Source organism: Condylostylus longicornis, unplaced genomic scaffold (genome assembly GCF_029603195.1).
Source record: "Condylostylus longicornis isolate FDR11 unplaced genomic scaffold, ASM2960319v2 ptg000034l, whole genome shotgun sequence".
Taxonomy (NCBI): domain Eukaryota; kingdom Metazoa; phylum Arthropoda; class Insecta; order Diptera; family Dolichopodidae; genus Condylostylus; species Condylostylus longicornis.
In genome coordinates, this window is record NW_026578003.1 from 1,599,451 (window position 1) to 1,614,735 (window position 15,285).

Genomic DNA, 15,285 nt, shown 5'->3' on the forward strand with positions numbered 1-15,285 from the left:
AGGGCTATAACTCTTAGAGTGAAGGCAGGTATAAATTTTTTTCGGCTGAAATAAGTTTCTAATAAAAATCTATTTGTATATAAAATTTTAGAATTCTATCTTAAGGGTTGTAGAATTTTTGTAAACAGACATATATGCAGAAACACGAACAGACGAACGAATGGGCAAAATGAAACTAATAAGCACTTTTTTCAATTTTTTTTTTTGGAAAGCTGTTAAAAATAACATGTTATTTAAACACATAATAGAAGAACATAATATAAAGAAATTCGAACCGATTATCTATGTTTTTAAAGAAATTTGTAAAAGCTTACAGTTTCGAAATAATATTTAGATTGACCAAAAATTTGCAGACGATAAGTCGAGACATAAACCGTTTATTAATGTCTATGTAATTTCTAGAATTTTCAAGAGCTAGAATTTATATTTAAAAATTTTAATTAAGAATTAATTACATTGTTCTTAATATTGTCTACTGTATAAACAATTTCGAAACTGTATATGATTTCATTATGAACTGCGACAAGAGTGTTTTAAGCTAAACTACCATTATAAAATTTTTATTAAGTAATAATGCAATTATAACCTAAATATAAATTCGAATAGCGACTCAAGTATTTATTCTGGACTCGGGACTCTGTTTATTCTAGCATTTAATTAAAAAAAAATAATTATAGTTAAATTTTTTCTTACTTTTCCATTCGCAACATTGAGAATATTTTTTTTAATGCATTTATTTTTTCATAGTGCATTTTAAGTTCAACTTGAACAAAGTATAAATTCATTCCATTGCTCTAAATTAATAAAAACCTTAAAAAACGAACATTAAAAAAGAATTAAAATTTATGCTGTCAAAAATATAAAAATTATTTATACTTACATTATAAATATATTACGTACTTACATACACACACATGTACATATTGTATTCGTTCATCTTTATGCAATTTTATATTTGAAAGTTTAACTTTGATCCTTTTCACTTCTTTGAACCCATATAATGCTACAAAAATTGAGCTTACTGGTGTTACTGGTAATTAATAACATGTTTAGGTAAAATTTTGTGAAGTAATCATTTCCTGTTTTTTTTTTTTGGTTCTTGTAACTGGGTTGTTGTCCTTCACTCTTTATATATATATATACATACTAATATAATTATCATCAGTATTATTTTTATCAACACAAATTGAATGTTAAAAATATATGGTTGGTCCGGTTTTAGGGTCACTTTTTGCCTTTTATGTTCCACCTGTATTACTTTTATAATTTTTTCTTTCCGTGTTTTACTTATATTTCCTTATTTTTTTTGGATGTGGTTCCTTTTTGAAAAGATGAATTTTATGTAATATGCATATTTGGTTGTTGGTTATAGTTGGTACTGATATTTTGTAAAATATTGAAAACAAAATATTCATTTTAACTTCAGTTATATGAGAAACAGGAACCTTTGTATTAAAGAATTTCGGAGGTAAGTCAAATTATTTTGTTCCTTTAGCTTTTAAATTAACTTTTATTTTGTCTGGTTTTTTACAAAAATAAATTTTAGTTTTGATAAACGTGTAAAAGTATTACCGAAATAAAAGGATTTTCAAAAGTAAATTTAATTAAAAATAATGTTTATCTCGCTGTGCATCGAGGAAGGAAGGACATCAAAAGGAAGAAAAGCAACGATGTGAACAAAAAGTGAAAGTAATTGATTTTTTTTTATTCTAATTGTAAGGTATTGAAAACTTTTCTAATTTTGCAATTTGAATTAATTTTTCTTTTATAAATTAATAACTATTTTATACTTTTGAGTAAATCTCTTGTAATCCTTTGGTGTGTGAAAGATTTAAGGCTTATTTCATTAAAAAATTGTAATTTTTTTTGTATTTGGTGGATTATAAAAGAGAGTTTCTGAATTAGAATGTAAAATGAGCTCTTTAGACATCTACTTATATAATTACATATTATAATTATGCTAGACTCAACAGTTTATTCCATTAGCCCCGTTTATTTTGCTAGTCGCATCACTTGAGGTTTTGGGATACAATTGAAAAAAATTTTATTTTCCAGTATAAAATTTCGAATTTCGGAATTGATTTTATTCTGAAATTTATAAGATTTTTGAATAAAAAGCCATGACCAATAGGAAATGGACAATTTCCCAACACGGATATATGTACATATATGTATACATTAAGTTTGCATATAAGCATGTTCGACTGTAGTTCAAAAAAACATTTTGAAATTTCAATGAACTTGTAAAAAAATATTCGTATATTTTTTTGCTAATAAAATGTAAAAATTTTCAAAAAAATTCAAATTGAAGAGTTAGTTGGCAAGAATAGACATAGTTGAGCGTGAGTTTATCTGGTAGTTACCATATAAACTCAAACAATCCAAAGGAGTTTTACTGAAAATAATGGCCACATAAACAAATTCGTTTATTCAACATTTCAGCTTTGTAGCCTTAATAGTTACTGGAAAATGAACAATCACTGAGCTGACAAAGTTGGGAAATTTAAATCACTTTTATGAAATATAACCGTATTAATAATATATTTGCTTGTAATTTTTCAAGTTATATGGCAGCAACCGAAAGGAACCAAACAATTGGAACGAGTTTTATCAAACACAATAGCCACAATAACATACCATAGCTTCTATAATCTCTGGGACATAGTAAAATAAATTTTGAAATTGTTTAACTATGTCCCAGAGTTTATTAAATTTTGAAAATTTGGTGAGTTTAACTGAATTAGCTTTTGAGTTATCACTGGGACGGGCAACGGACAAACGGACAGACAAAAACATATAACCATTATTTCTTAGCTTTACAAACGGTAAGGCAAATTTAGTGTACCCTTCGAACATACATGCGTACGGGTATAAAAATAAAAGAGGTAAAAGTCTTTGTATAATTTTTCAAAAAAAAAAAAAGAAATTGTAAATAATTTTTACATATTCGGAAATTTTTTTATTTTCCAGAAAACAAAAAAAGAAAAAAAAATGTAAAAACAAAGAAAACGTGTAACACATGAATTCCGAATTAAATTCAGATCATTTTCAAAAAAGAAGAATAAATGGAAGTGAAAAATATTTACAGCATCTTGGATCTTTAGATCAAAGGATACAAAGATAGAAAGAAGAATATAGTGAAAATTAAAAAAAAATTAAAAACTTAAAAAAAATATTTAATAAATTCAAAAATAAAACTGTAAATTTCCAACATTTCAAAAAAAAGAAAACAGAAGTACAAAAGTTTTTTTTTAAAATGAAAATTGTACACAACGAGTGTCCTTTTTGCTATTTTTATACCCGTACGAACGCATGTTCGAAGAGTACCGTTTGTAACGCTAAGAAATAACGGTCTTAGATATAGATTCAAGTATATGTTTTTGATCGGCGTCGAATTCTGAGTTGATTTAGCTTTGTCTGTCCATTCGTCCGTCCGATAACTCAAAAACTAGTTGAGCTAAGTTCACCAAATTTTCACAAATGATTTATTGCCGTAAGTGCCAGAACCCTATTTAATCCCATTTCTCAGAAACTATAAAAGCTATGGTATTGAAATTTCACGCAAACGAATATATTAGTAGGGCCGATGTGTTTCATTAAATTCGTAGCTCTTTCTGGTAGCTACCATACAACTTCAATAGTAGTTTGGAACACACAGTATTTTGAAAAACACTGTACTGAAATTTTGCATAAATCAATATGATAATACGGCAACTTCAAGTCATAGTCTGTCCCAGAGTCAGTTATGGCATATTTCTTCGCACATAGGATAACAAATTCGTACGGGTATCACAGAGTTGACAGGGTCAATTCTATTTTTTTCTCGTTTTCTTTACATTTAAAAAAAAAAATCGTAATCTTCGAAAGTGTTGTGTTTTTCATTCCATGGTCCCAATATACACATACGTTGACTTCTTAATAAATTCATTTTAATGGAAAGTACGCTAAATTTCTTTTTAATAATAATAAAGCAAAAAAAAAAAATAATAAAAAATTGTAAAAATTCAAAAAGACCCAAAAATTATAAAGTAAAAAAAAATTTTTTTTTCTGTCTGGTTTGACCATTACCCCTTTTTCCGTGTAACAGTTTGTTACAAATCAATTTTCACTTCACATACACCACTGGCTATATATTGAATGATATTTACATATGGATGACCAGGTTCTACTGTATATTAAGGTATTGTTAATAATATTCTAGAATGGAAAAAGTTTTCATCCTGACAATTAAAAGAATGTGAAAAGAGAGAGCAATAAATAATTTTTTTGTGTATAAAAAATGCCGTTAATTTTAAATTTAAAGGCTTTATATTGAGAACCTGTAACATGATCTTAAAGTCATTTTTAATTCCTGCAAATGGTTTTGGTACTCGTATAGGAACATATACTCATATAGAATGAACATTTTTTTCTGAGTATATTTGAGTGAAATCTTTGAGGCACATATAATCTCGAATGGTGCCTCAGATAATGTGGTAGTTATTTTTTTGATTGCATACTAACTATTTGAGGTGGTGTGCTTAAATAATTACAATATAGCGATAATTATTTAAAAAAATCTATTATTGTAATAAATTTAGTAAAAATTATCTCTTTTTGTTGTTATTTCCAAAGTAAAGAAAGAGATAAGCATAACACCATCTGTGCTTCCTCTGTTCAAACAACTTTACTATATTCTCACAATACTAAGCAGCTGTGTTATATTTTATAAAAGGTTTTCTATTATCTTCAAAATTTAGTACAATTTTATTTTGCCATTGCAAACTGTAAAAGATTTCTTAAATTATTTCTAAAATTTTCTGTACTTCACATACCCGGCACATCATAACTTCAAGGGACTATACTAAAAATTAAAATTTTTTGGGATGCAACGGTATGGTAGCCGTATAATATGTATATTGTTTGAATTTTTTTTATTCAAAACATTTGGCAATATACGGTATAAAGAAATTATTCACTAGAGTTAAAAATACAAACAAAAAATACACAACAGAGAGTTGAAAAAAAAAGGATCATACAATCACAATATATAAGAATTAATAATAGAAAAAAAAGGATATTTATTGGAATACAACGACCTATTTGAATAGTCCTAATAAAAGTCAAAAAAGCCAATGATAAAATAGTAAAAAAATTTAATCGAAAGGAAAAGAAAAAACAAGAACAAAAATCAAAATATCATCGGCAGGTGCCATATGTTTCGAATTTTAAATTTTTGTCGGTGTGTATGTATTAAATGCTTTGCATCAGTTATCCTTCATATTAGCTCTTTATTTTTTTGATTTTCTTATTTCATTCTTTCTCTGTATATAATATGGTAATATATAATTTATGGAAAACTTTTCGAAAACAGAACTTTTGGATTTAAAGTATTGTAAGAGGTGTGTGTTTGATGAATAAATGACAAATTTTAGGGTGACGAACAAAGCGTTGATGAGAAAAGATTAGAAGATTTTGAATAATGAGCAGTGGTTAGCTTAATAATATATTTTCCTAAAATCTAGTGCGTCTCCCACTAGGAGCGTATCTTGACTTCATAGATGGTGAGTGTAGGAGAAGGAGTGGGGTTTTGTGGGCGGAGGTTCACACGCGTAGAGTGATCAAAACAATGTGGCCTATCAGGGACAAAAGAAGGACGAGGTTGCTGTTAAGGTATAGTAGGGCTGATCTCAGCACACTGGTGAGACGGGGCATTACCTTTTGGGGAAAATGGTCAGAAGGCTTGAAGTCGCTACGACGGATGGATGTCGTGGATGTCAGAATGTGTCGGAGATGGAGGATTTTGAGCATGTTTTCTGTGCCTGTCCGTCTTTAATGTGGAAAAGAAAATGTGTCTTGGGGGCTTATTTTTATGACGGCCTGGGGGACCTGTCCGGGGTGTCTATCGCGTGGCTTTTGGGCTTCGCAAGGGAGGTTGGCTGGTTTGGATAGGGGTCTGGGGGTCGGATTGCATGGGAGTTGTTGAGTGTTGGTTTTGTGGGTTGCCGATGGGCCTTTTTTGTTGGGTGGAGCATCCTCTCTTACTACTACTACTACTACTACTACTACTACTACTACTACTAATACTAAAACTTAATTCTACTTTTGTCAGCAATATTCTAAAGCAGAAAATTTAAAAACTGAAGGAATCAGTTCTTCTTTTAAAAATAGTTGATAGCACTGCACAAATGACAATAAATTTTTGAAACTTTATTTAAAATAATAAGAAAATTTTTGAAAATTTTATTTAAAATGATAAAAATATTAACTAACATTGACTCCTCCCTCTTAACTTTATAATTATAAATTTTAAATTGTATTTTTAGGTTATGTCAGTTTCTGATTATTGGCAAAATTAGTTTTCATGCTGACAATATATGAGTAGAACTTGGAGAATATGGAAGTATATGAGAGTAGTATGGGAGTACTTGGAGATCTAAATAAGATCTGCCAACATGAACTGAAGTGTACAGCTTTTCCAGTTAGAATATAAAAAATTAAAGTTCAATATTATTTATCTTTGAATTCCGATAGTAAAAATAAAAAATAAACAAGAATCTTTAAGAGAAACAAAACATTTAACACAAAATTTATTCATAATATAACAATAACAATTTCAATAATATTTATAACAAATTCTTATTGAATGGCGACAAGACCATTAAAATAACTGACTATTTGTTTTCTTTTAATATTTATATCTATATCTGTATTTCTTAACAGTTTTATAACGATAACCATCATCAGCTAAAATATGAGCTGGTTCTGCTTCAGCTACAGAATCAATTTGTTCTCCAGCTTCTTGTGGTGGTAAATATTCACTAGATGGTGCAATTTCTTCTACAATTGGTGCTGCTGGAGCTGGTGCTGATACAATAGCATCTTGAACTGGTGGTAAATATTCTGATGATTCTTGTATAGCAGTTGGTACTTCTTCATGATGATGATGTTCTTCTACAACATGTGGATAATTATAACCATCTTGACCAGCTAAATGTGAAACATCAGCGGCAACAATAGTAAATAAGGCAAAGGTTGCAACTAAAAGGAATTTCTACAAAAAAAACGTATGTATATGAAAATATTTACAAAAATTTTGTGTTATCAAGTATTTATATTTTACCATTTTGATATTTTTTTACAGTTGTTTCTTTAAGATAAGATCTTTAATAGAGAAATTTCGTATTTGAACTGATACAGATTGAAGAATTCGCGTTGTTATTTATACTCATATCAATTCGTAAAAAAAAAAATTTTAATCTAATTCAATTGACCTTAAAATTTATAACTATATTTTATTTAAAAACAAAAAAAATATTATGAATCAATTAGTAATGCCTTTGATATCGACTTGAATTAAATAAAATAAACGAAAAGAAAAGTAAAGCTAAAAATAGATTGAGACAAGCCCCTAAAATTTTGTTTGAAAACCACAAATTTTATAGCCTTATTTTATAATATTTCAAAAATTAATTTTTATTTATTTATTTTTTTTTACCATAATTATTCATGTTTGAAATTTAAATAATTGTTATAATTTAAATGTGATTTTCAAGGTGGTAAAACAAAAACGTGGGCAATTTTGCCATCATTGATACAAAAATTATTTTTTAAAAATGATGAACGGTTATTTTAATTATCCGCTATCATTTCCTCTAAGTCTTATAGATCTAAATAAAATTTAAATTAAATTATAATCTTAATGTTACACAAAATAAATTCAAGTTGTAGAAAATTAAACTAGAATCGACACAATGTATAGATACTTAGTAAATAAATTTTACTTTCAAAATAAGCTTCTTCGTTGCTACCAAAATGAGAACAGAAACCAGTAAGTTATATTCTTTTACACTATAATTTAACTTATCATTTAAAAAGAGCGATTATCGACAGCATTTCCGTGTTAAAATTCCACAGCTCTATGATGCTAGCTTAACAAGTTACAATGGAAGACAAAGATGAATTTTTTCCTTATATTTCTAAAAATTCAATGCAAATTTATTGAAATATATTTTCCGAGTACCATCTACAATATTAAAATATTTTTAAAATTAATTCAAAAAATTTTAATTCTCAAACCGTCAACAGCAGATAATTTCCTAACATATGTAAAATGCCTCCTTATAATTTCTTATATGTGTGCTTAAGTTGAAATCAATCATTCAATTAAAATTTTTATAAACGTCAATAAATTTGCGTAAATTTGGAAGAATTTATAATTAATTTTAGTAAACAAATAAAATTTTTATACCCGTATAAACGTATGTTCGAAGGGTATACTAAATTTGCCTTACCGTTTGTAACGCTAAGAAATAACGGTCTTAGATATAGACTCAAGTGTATGTTTTTGATCAGTGTCGAATTCTGAGTTGATTTAAATTTGTCTGTCCATTTGTCCGTCCGATAACTCAAAAACTAATTGAGCTAAGTTCACCAAATTTTTACAAATGATTTATTGTAGTAAGTGCCAGAACCCTATTTAAATTCGATCGGGTTACTGGTTCGGGCAGCTGCCACACAACTTCAAAATTTATTAACTATAAAAGCTATGGTATTGAAATTTCACACAAACTAATATATTAGTAGGGCCAATGTGTCTGATAAAAGTCGTTGAAATTACTTGGCTACTTCTGGTACTTGCCATACAACTTCAATAGTAGTTTGGCACACACAGTATTTTGAAAAACACATAGTACTGAAATTTTGCATAAATTAATATGGTAAGACGGCAACTTAAAGTCATAGTCTGTCCCACAGCCAGTAATGGCATATTTATTCGCACATAGAATAACATATTCGTACGGGTTATCACAGAGCTGACAAGGTCCACTCCATTTTTTTCTCGTTTTATTTATTTTACTTTTATTTACAAAATATTATTATTTAATCGTAAATATTATATTTTTTTATGAAAATTCTAAAACACTTTAGAACGTCATTCTGCGAAATAATTCGAAAGTTACAAAAATTTTTGAGTGAACCTGTCAGTATAATAATTGCTTTGCATACACGTAATTCTTGTACAATTTAAGAAATATTTAGAAAATGCAATTTTTAGATAATAGACTGGGGTACAATTGGCGTAGATGCAGGAATTGTAACCTGAACTTAGAAACTCTTTCTATGTTATCTACATTTCGAGTAATGTAAATTTTATTAAATGTAATTGTTGTTAAAACAGAAAACTATTTTCCTAATAAATAAATATTGAATTATTACTGTAAACAGTTACTGAATGTAAGTAAATATGTGTAATTGTAGAAATGTTTTCTGAATGGTGCAGATAGTGTTATACTGGCAGAATTTCTAGAAATAAACAACACCTAAAGCAACATGTTTTAAGAATCTCAATTTTTAATTCAATTAGAAGTGCAGTCTTATCCCGTTGTTGAAAGCTGTTTGTTTAAGTTTGTAATTCTGCAAATTTTCTGCTGTAGAACTTGCATTAAGAAAAATTATTCATGTGTTCAAGTTTTTTCTTGTATTTTTGATTTTCATATTAATTTCTTGCAAATAGACGTTTCTATTACTGGTAATACTCTTTTTGGTTACAGTCGAATTCTAAGTATATAAGATCCGTCTTGATTAATTTTCTCAATGAAAATTAATTTTATATGTTGCAATTCAATCGCTTTATTAAATACAAAAATATTTTAATGCAATTAATTCATTAATCAATTTGTATCACACATACATACATAAATATTTATCATTAATAAAAGCGTACGAGTATAAAGACCAATTACTAATTAAAATTTTTACGAGGAACATTATTTTTTTCTTATCTATTTAAATTGTCATTTTCATTATATTTACGATTAAATAAAAATGTTAACGAATAATTTTTGTGATCTTTACCGTAAATTTATTAATTCATAATAATAATTTTTACCGATCTCATTGAATACAATAAGGGGGGCTATGCGATGGCATCAAATTTCAGATGTCAAGTTTTGATGAGAACACATTTCTCCATGGTGGGCAAACGTAATTAAACAATTTTCAGCAAGATGTCGATCTGCGGTTTGTCAGTCTATGTGTGCACGCCCTTATTACGATTTTATATAAATTTAAATACGAGTTTATTTTATGGTTATGGCACGAATTGATCAACTTTTGCGATATGTCAGGCCCCGAGGACTGAATCTTTTTACGGGAAGATTTTACATTTTTCATCATTTTTAAGAAAATATTCATCAGTTTATTTAATAAATAATCAATTAATGTATCAGAAAGAAGACGGTCGGAGCGCTGAAGAAGTTTTCCAGCGCTGCGGCAAGCCAACGAGCTCCTGGGAGATTATCACCAGAAAATTATAGGGAGGGGCAAGAATCAGATGAGAGTCCTCACCGTCATTTTGACGGAGCATTGTAGACTTAGGGTCTGGAAAATGAGGATACTTGCGAATTCTGTGGGGAGTATAAGGAGACCTCGGTGCACCTCTTGGGGGAGTGTGATGCTCTTGCTCATAGGAGAGGAGAGGTGCTGGGGGATCAGTTGCTTGAGTTCATGAGGAGGGTGGGTCTCGAGCGTTTGTTTTAGACAGACGAGGTCGCGTTGCACCGTTGCCTCCGTTGTACAAGTCTACAAATCTACAATATATAAGTTCAGGGCGTTACAACAATTAACTAATGCATTTTTAACATATATATATTCGCAAACCGCACTAGGGGCCGCATTAACATTTTGTAACATATCAAAGGAAATAATTGATAGAACGTGTTGAAATTTAATATTTGAGTTCTATTTACTACTGAAAGTAACTTTCGAAATTTTCTACCGATTTACTACCGGAAAGTAGCTGGAAATTCGGATGGCTTAAAGTGAAATTCTACTAAGAGGTAAATTAAATTTAGTTCCTTAAAATTTGAAAGAAGTATTCAAAGGGCAATTTTATAATATGTTGAAACACTTTCGCTAAACTATCTAATACAATTGCAGTCGATTATGTGCTGATCACATCAGATTTTTTTTAAAAAAATTCTTTGCGATCGATTTTTTCTGACTTAATTTTTGAATATAATTAATTTTTTTTTTCGTCATTGTCACGTGAGGCACATCTTTAATACCTAATATATAAATAGTTAGAGATTAAAATAAATAATATGCTTTAATATAGACTCTCATAATTAGAAAAAAAAAAAAAACAGAAAACGAGAAACCGGTTTAGAATGTGACGCATGTTTGCAATAAAATAATTAAAATGGGCAAACGATATTAAAAAAAATGTTGCCGAATTCAAAATCAGAGCACAAAATGTAAATATAAAAAAAAATATCGTAAATAAAAGTTAATTGTGAATTAAATGAGATTTTTTTTTTTTTGCTTATTTTAGTTTTCTTTTTGTTTGTTTGTCAAACTTTAATTAAAAATTCAAATTGTTATTTGTACAGAAATATTTTTTTTTTTCTGAAGATTTTAATTTTATAGGAAATTCAATGTAGATATTCAATAATTTTATGTATACATATATTATTTATTATTTAACTATTCAATTTTTTGATAGCCATTGGTAAATATACAATCTAAGGTCAGAAAAATTATATTAAATGGGGAATTTATTGTGAAAAGTAAAGATAAAGTAAAAAAACTTTTATTTTCTTTCTTTTTTTTTTACATAAAAATTATTGTAAATTTTTAGGCTTTTATTCCGTATATAAATAAGTTTGCAAATTTTTTAAATGGTGTCAATTTCAAATTTACCTTCATTCAATCAACAACCATTTAAAAAAAAAAATCAATCAAAATGGTAATATTTTATTTTTATAATAGTTTCATTTTAATAACCTTAAAATATTTGAAATCATTTAAAACAAAAAAAAATGCAAAAATTTCAAAAAATTAATTTTCAATTTATTTTAGAAATATTTATTAATTGCAATTGCTGTTTTTGCCACTGTTACTGCTGATGTTTCACATTTAGCTGGTCAAGATGGTTATAATTATCCACATGTTATAGAAGAACATCATCATCATGAAGAAATACCAACTGCTATACAAGAATCATCAGAATATTTGCCACCAGTTCAAGATGCTATTGTATCAGAACCAGCTGCAGAACAAATTATTGAAGAAATTGCACCATCTAGTGAATATTTACCACCACAACAAGCAGCTGTAGAGCATATTGATTCTATTGTTGAAGCAGAACCAGCTCATATTTTAGCTGATGATGGTTATCGTTACAAAACTGTAAAGAAATACAGATACAGACATAGATATTAAGAGATTGTTATACATATGTGTATGACATTCTTTAAATTGGTATTATTTGTCGAAATTCCCATATCACTTAATAATATTATTGTTAATAATTTGTTTTTTTCAATTCATTTGTTAAAAAAATCTGTTAAAAATTCTTAATTCAATATAAGATAAATGAAAATATTTCAGTTTAAAAAAATCTTAATTATTTTAATTGTAATGCAAGAACTGAAATTTTGCAGTTTTATACATGCAGTTAGTTGGATTAACATTTAAAAAATTTTAAATTAAAATATCAAATTTAATTAATCACATAATTAATTCAACAAGACCACATAATTTTGAATCATAAAATTGTTTAATAAACGATTCTAAAAAGACAAAATTATTTGAATTACATTAATTAATTCTATAATTGAATAAGGTTCTAATTGATTCTTCCGAAAATTCGTCAATTTTAGATGAAATTTGTATGATTTATGATTGGTAATATAATAATTTCTTAATTATTATTCATTTTCTCCGAATTTGACGGGAATATATTAGAAAATTTTATAAGATTAACAATTAGGTGCAACTATTGTGCCTACATTTTATAGGTCTAGTATACAGAAGACCATTTTTTTTGTTGTAACAAAGTGTAGTTGTAATTACATACAAGCTACTGTTTGACTAGCGCCTCTCTACTTGAAAGGCGCTAGTGAATATTTAATTTTTTTTAATTTAAAACAGTGCCATTCAAAAAAATAAGTAGTTCTATTATGTTATTACAATAATTGTCTTCTGTATATCACTATAAACTATATGTACACAATATTGTGCTGCTTAAATTTTTGCTTTTCCACATTACTCGGAATACTATTAAATATGAGAGTAATATTAGAAGAATTTTTCTTAAAATTTTTATTCCACAAAAATGTTAGATTACCAACCAAATTGGAACTATTATACAATTTGATCTAAAAACACTATTTTAAACAAATTTTCCTGATTAATCTAGTGAGAATAATTAGCAAAATAAAGTGTCATTCTTCTATAGTTATTAGATTGTTTATATTAATGAATATTAGCAATATTTGTCCTATATATCTAATATATTAATTTATTTGAAATTTTTTAAATGAAAAATAAGGGTAAAAGTGTAAAGGATTTCGATAGATTCAAAAATTTTTGGATATTTTAATATCATGATTCTGTAAATGAAAAAAAACTGTCGCATATTTTAATTATTATTTATTGCTGATATTTTATAATAAAAACCGCCCCTCCGTAAATATTTAGAAATTTAAATGTAGAAGTAATTATTTTTTTTTAGAGCGGATCTAGTTATATAGGCATACAACCCAGTATTAATAATATTGACTATCAAAAATTGTTCTTTATTATTTTAAAATTGCGCTGAAATTTTCTTGACCAGCTCAAATAGATTTTTAATAATCCTTAAATATTTTTCTTATCACGTTAAAAAAAATTGCAACTGTTATATTTTACCTTTTTTTTTTTATTCTGAGAACATATAAAAAACAATAACATCAAAAACTCTAGGCTGTCTTTAAAATATTTCGAATTTTTTTCTTTAATTTCTCATTTTAAGGATTATTAAAGATTAATTATCATTAATGAATTCTTTCAGGAAAGGAAAAAGTTATTAATTAAAAAAATTTTGTTAAATTTTTTTTTTTTATTTGATGACTACAAGTTTTGCTTACGGCAAAATGTACTTGTGATGTTCGCTTGTTCGTGCCCACTTTATTTCTATTTTTTTTGTTAATTTTCCGTAATTTCTATCATAATATAGTCTACATATTCTACATGCTCTTTATATCCTGAATCCTGCTTTATTGGAATTTTTTTGGTACGGATTTTTTTTATAATTTTTTTTTAGTACCAAATTCTCTTTATTGTATCAAATATTTTTTTTTTTTGTTTTTCGATTTTGCTTTTGCCATTTTTCACGACAGGATATTAAAAGCAAATTTTTTAATTAAAAGTTTTGTCCGCGGCGAATTTTTTTTTGTTTTTGTTTCGTTTTTTCATTCATTTGTTTTGATTTTGTTGTTTTGTTTTTGTTCCTTTGTTGTTATTATTGTAAATTTTTTTATTTCTTTAATTTTCCTCCGACAAAGTTCAATTATTATATAGATGTTTTTTTTTTTTTATATTAAATTTATATAATTAAGATTATTATTGAAATATCGAAAAGTAACAGAAATGAGTTATAGCCCCCCACTCTCTCTCTTCTCCATATTATAGCCAGCAAATTCGTGAAAAACAATTTTTAAATTTTGTGAAAGCAGGAAAGTCATCGCAGAAATTACTATCATAAAATTTATGGAATATTCTATCATAAAAATCCGTGACCAAAAATTGCGGACCGTCGAATTAATCTTACAAATTAATCTCGCCTTCTCGCCCTCGTTCTGTCGCTGATTTTCAGATCGGCTTTTTCCTGACACGGCCACTCTGAAGAATCTTAATTTTTTATGTAGGTATAAGTAGTAATAAATAAAAGAAGCAGAAAAATATTAGCAATCCTCTTGTTCAAAAGAGGGTATTAACTACACTCTTGCTACTTAATCTAAATTAATGAGCAATCAAAAGCTACTTTATTTTGCTAATTATTCTCACTAGAATAATCAGTGTTTTTAGATCAAATTGTATAATAGTTCCAATTTCGTTTTTGGTAGGGTATCTAAGATTTGTGGAATTAGTGTAAAATTTCTGAGAATTATTATTTTAATATTTCTCCTAAATTTATGCAATTTTTCTTTAAATTTAAAAAATTAATTTAATGAATCATTTTCATTATTCATTAGGAGCTAAAACTGTATAAACACATCTCCAGACGTCGATTATTATAATAAGCGAAAGTAAACGACGTGTGCTGTTTTATAAACCAAGAGCTTTATTACAAATTTTATGAAAAAGAATTCCATTCGAATTGCATTAATAAATAAATTCAAAACGTGATACCAAATTTGTGAGACTACTCAAATAAAAATTTTCATCACTTGAAAAATTGTTGGACAAAAAAAAAATATAAAAAAGTTTTCATATTTTTTTTTTTTTGAAAGATGCTTGGTTTCGTATTATATCAATAAC

The 15,285-nt window shown here is 27.2% G+C and overlaps 2 protein-coding genes across 2 annotated transcripts; one reads left to right on the forward strand and one right to left on the reverse strand.

The window, feature by feature from the left end:
- Positions 1-6,667: 6,667 nt before the first annotated feature.
- LOC129608745 (uncharacterized) lies at positions 6,668-10,335 on the reverse strand. Its single transcript, XM_055520421.1, has 2 exons — positions 10,330-10,335; positions 6,668-7,033 (listed from the first exon to the last, which is right to left on the reverse strand). The coding sequence occupies exons 1-2, from the start codon at positions 10,333-10,335 to the stop codon at positions 6,668-6,670; spliced, it is 372 nt and encodes a 123-aa protein (XP_055376396.1).
- Positions 10,336-11,670: 1,335 nt separating this feature from the next.
- Positions 11,671-12,204, forward strand: LOC129608780 (uncharacterized). Its single transcript, XM_055520491.1, has 2 exons — positions 11,671-11,728; positions 11,842-12,204. The coding sequence occupies exons 1-2, from the start codon at positions 11,726-11,728 to the stop codon at positions 12,202-12,204; spliced, it is 366 nt and encodes a 121-aa protein (XP_055376466.1). The 5' UTR covers positions 11,671-11,725.
- The last annotated feature ends 3,081 nt before the right edge of the window (positions 12,205-15,285 follow it).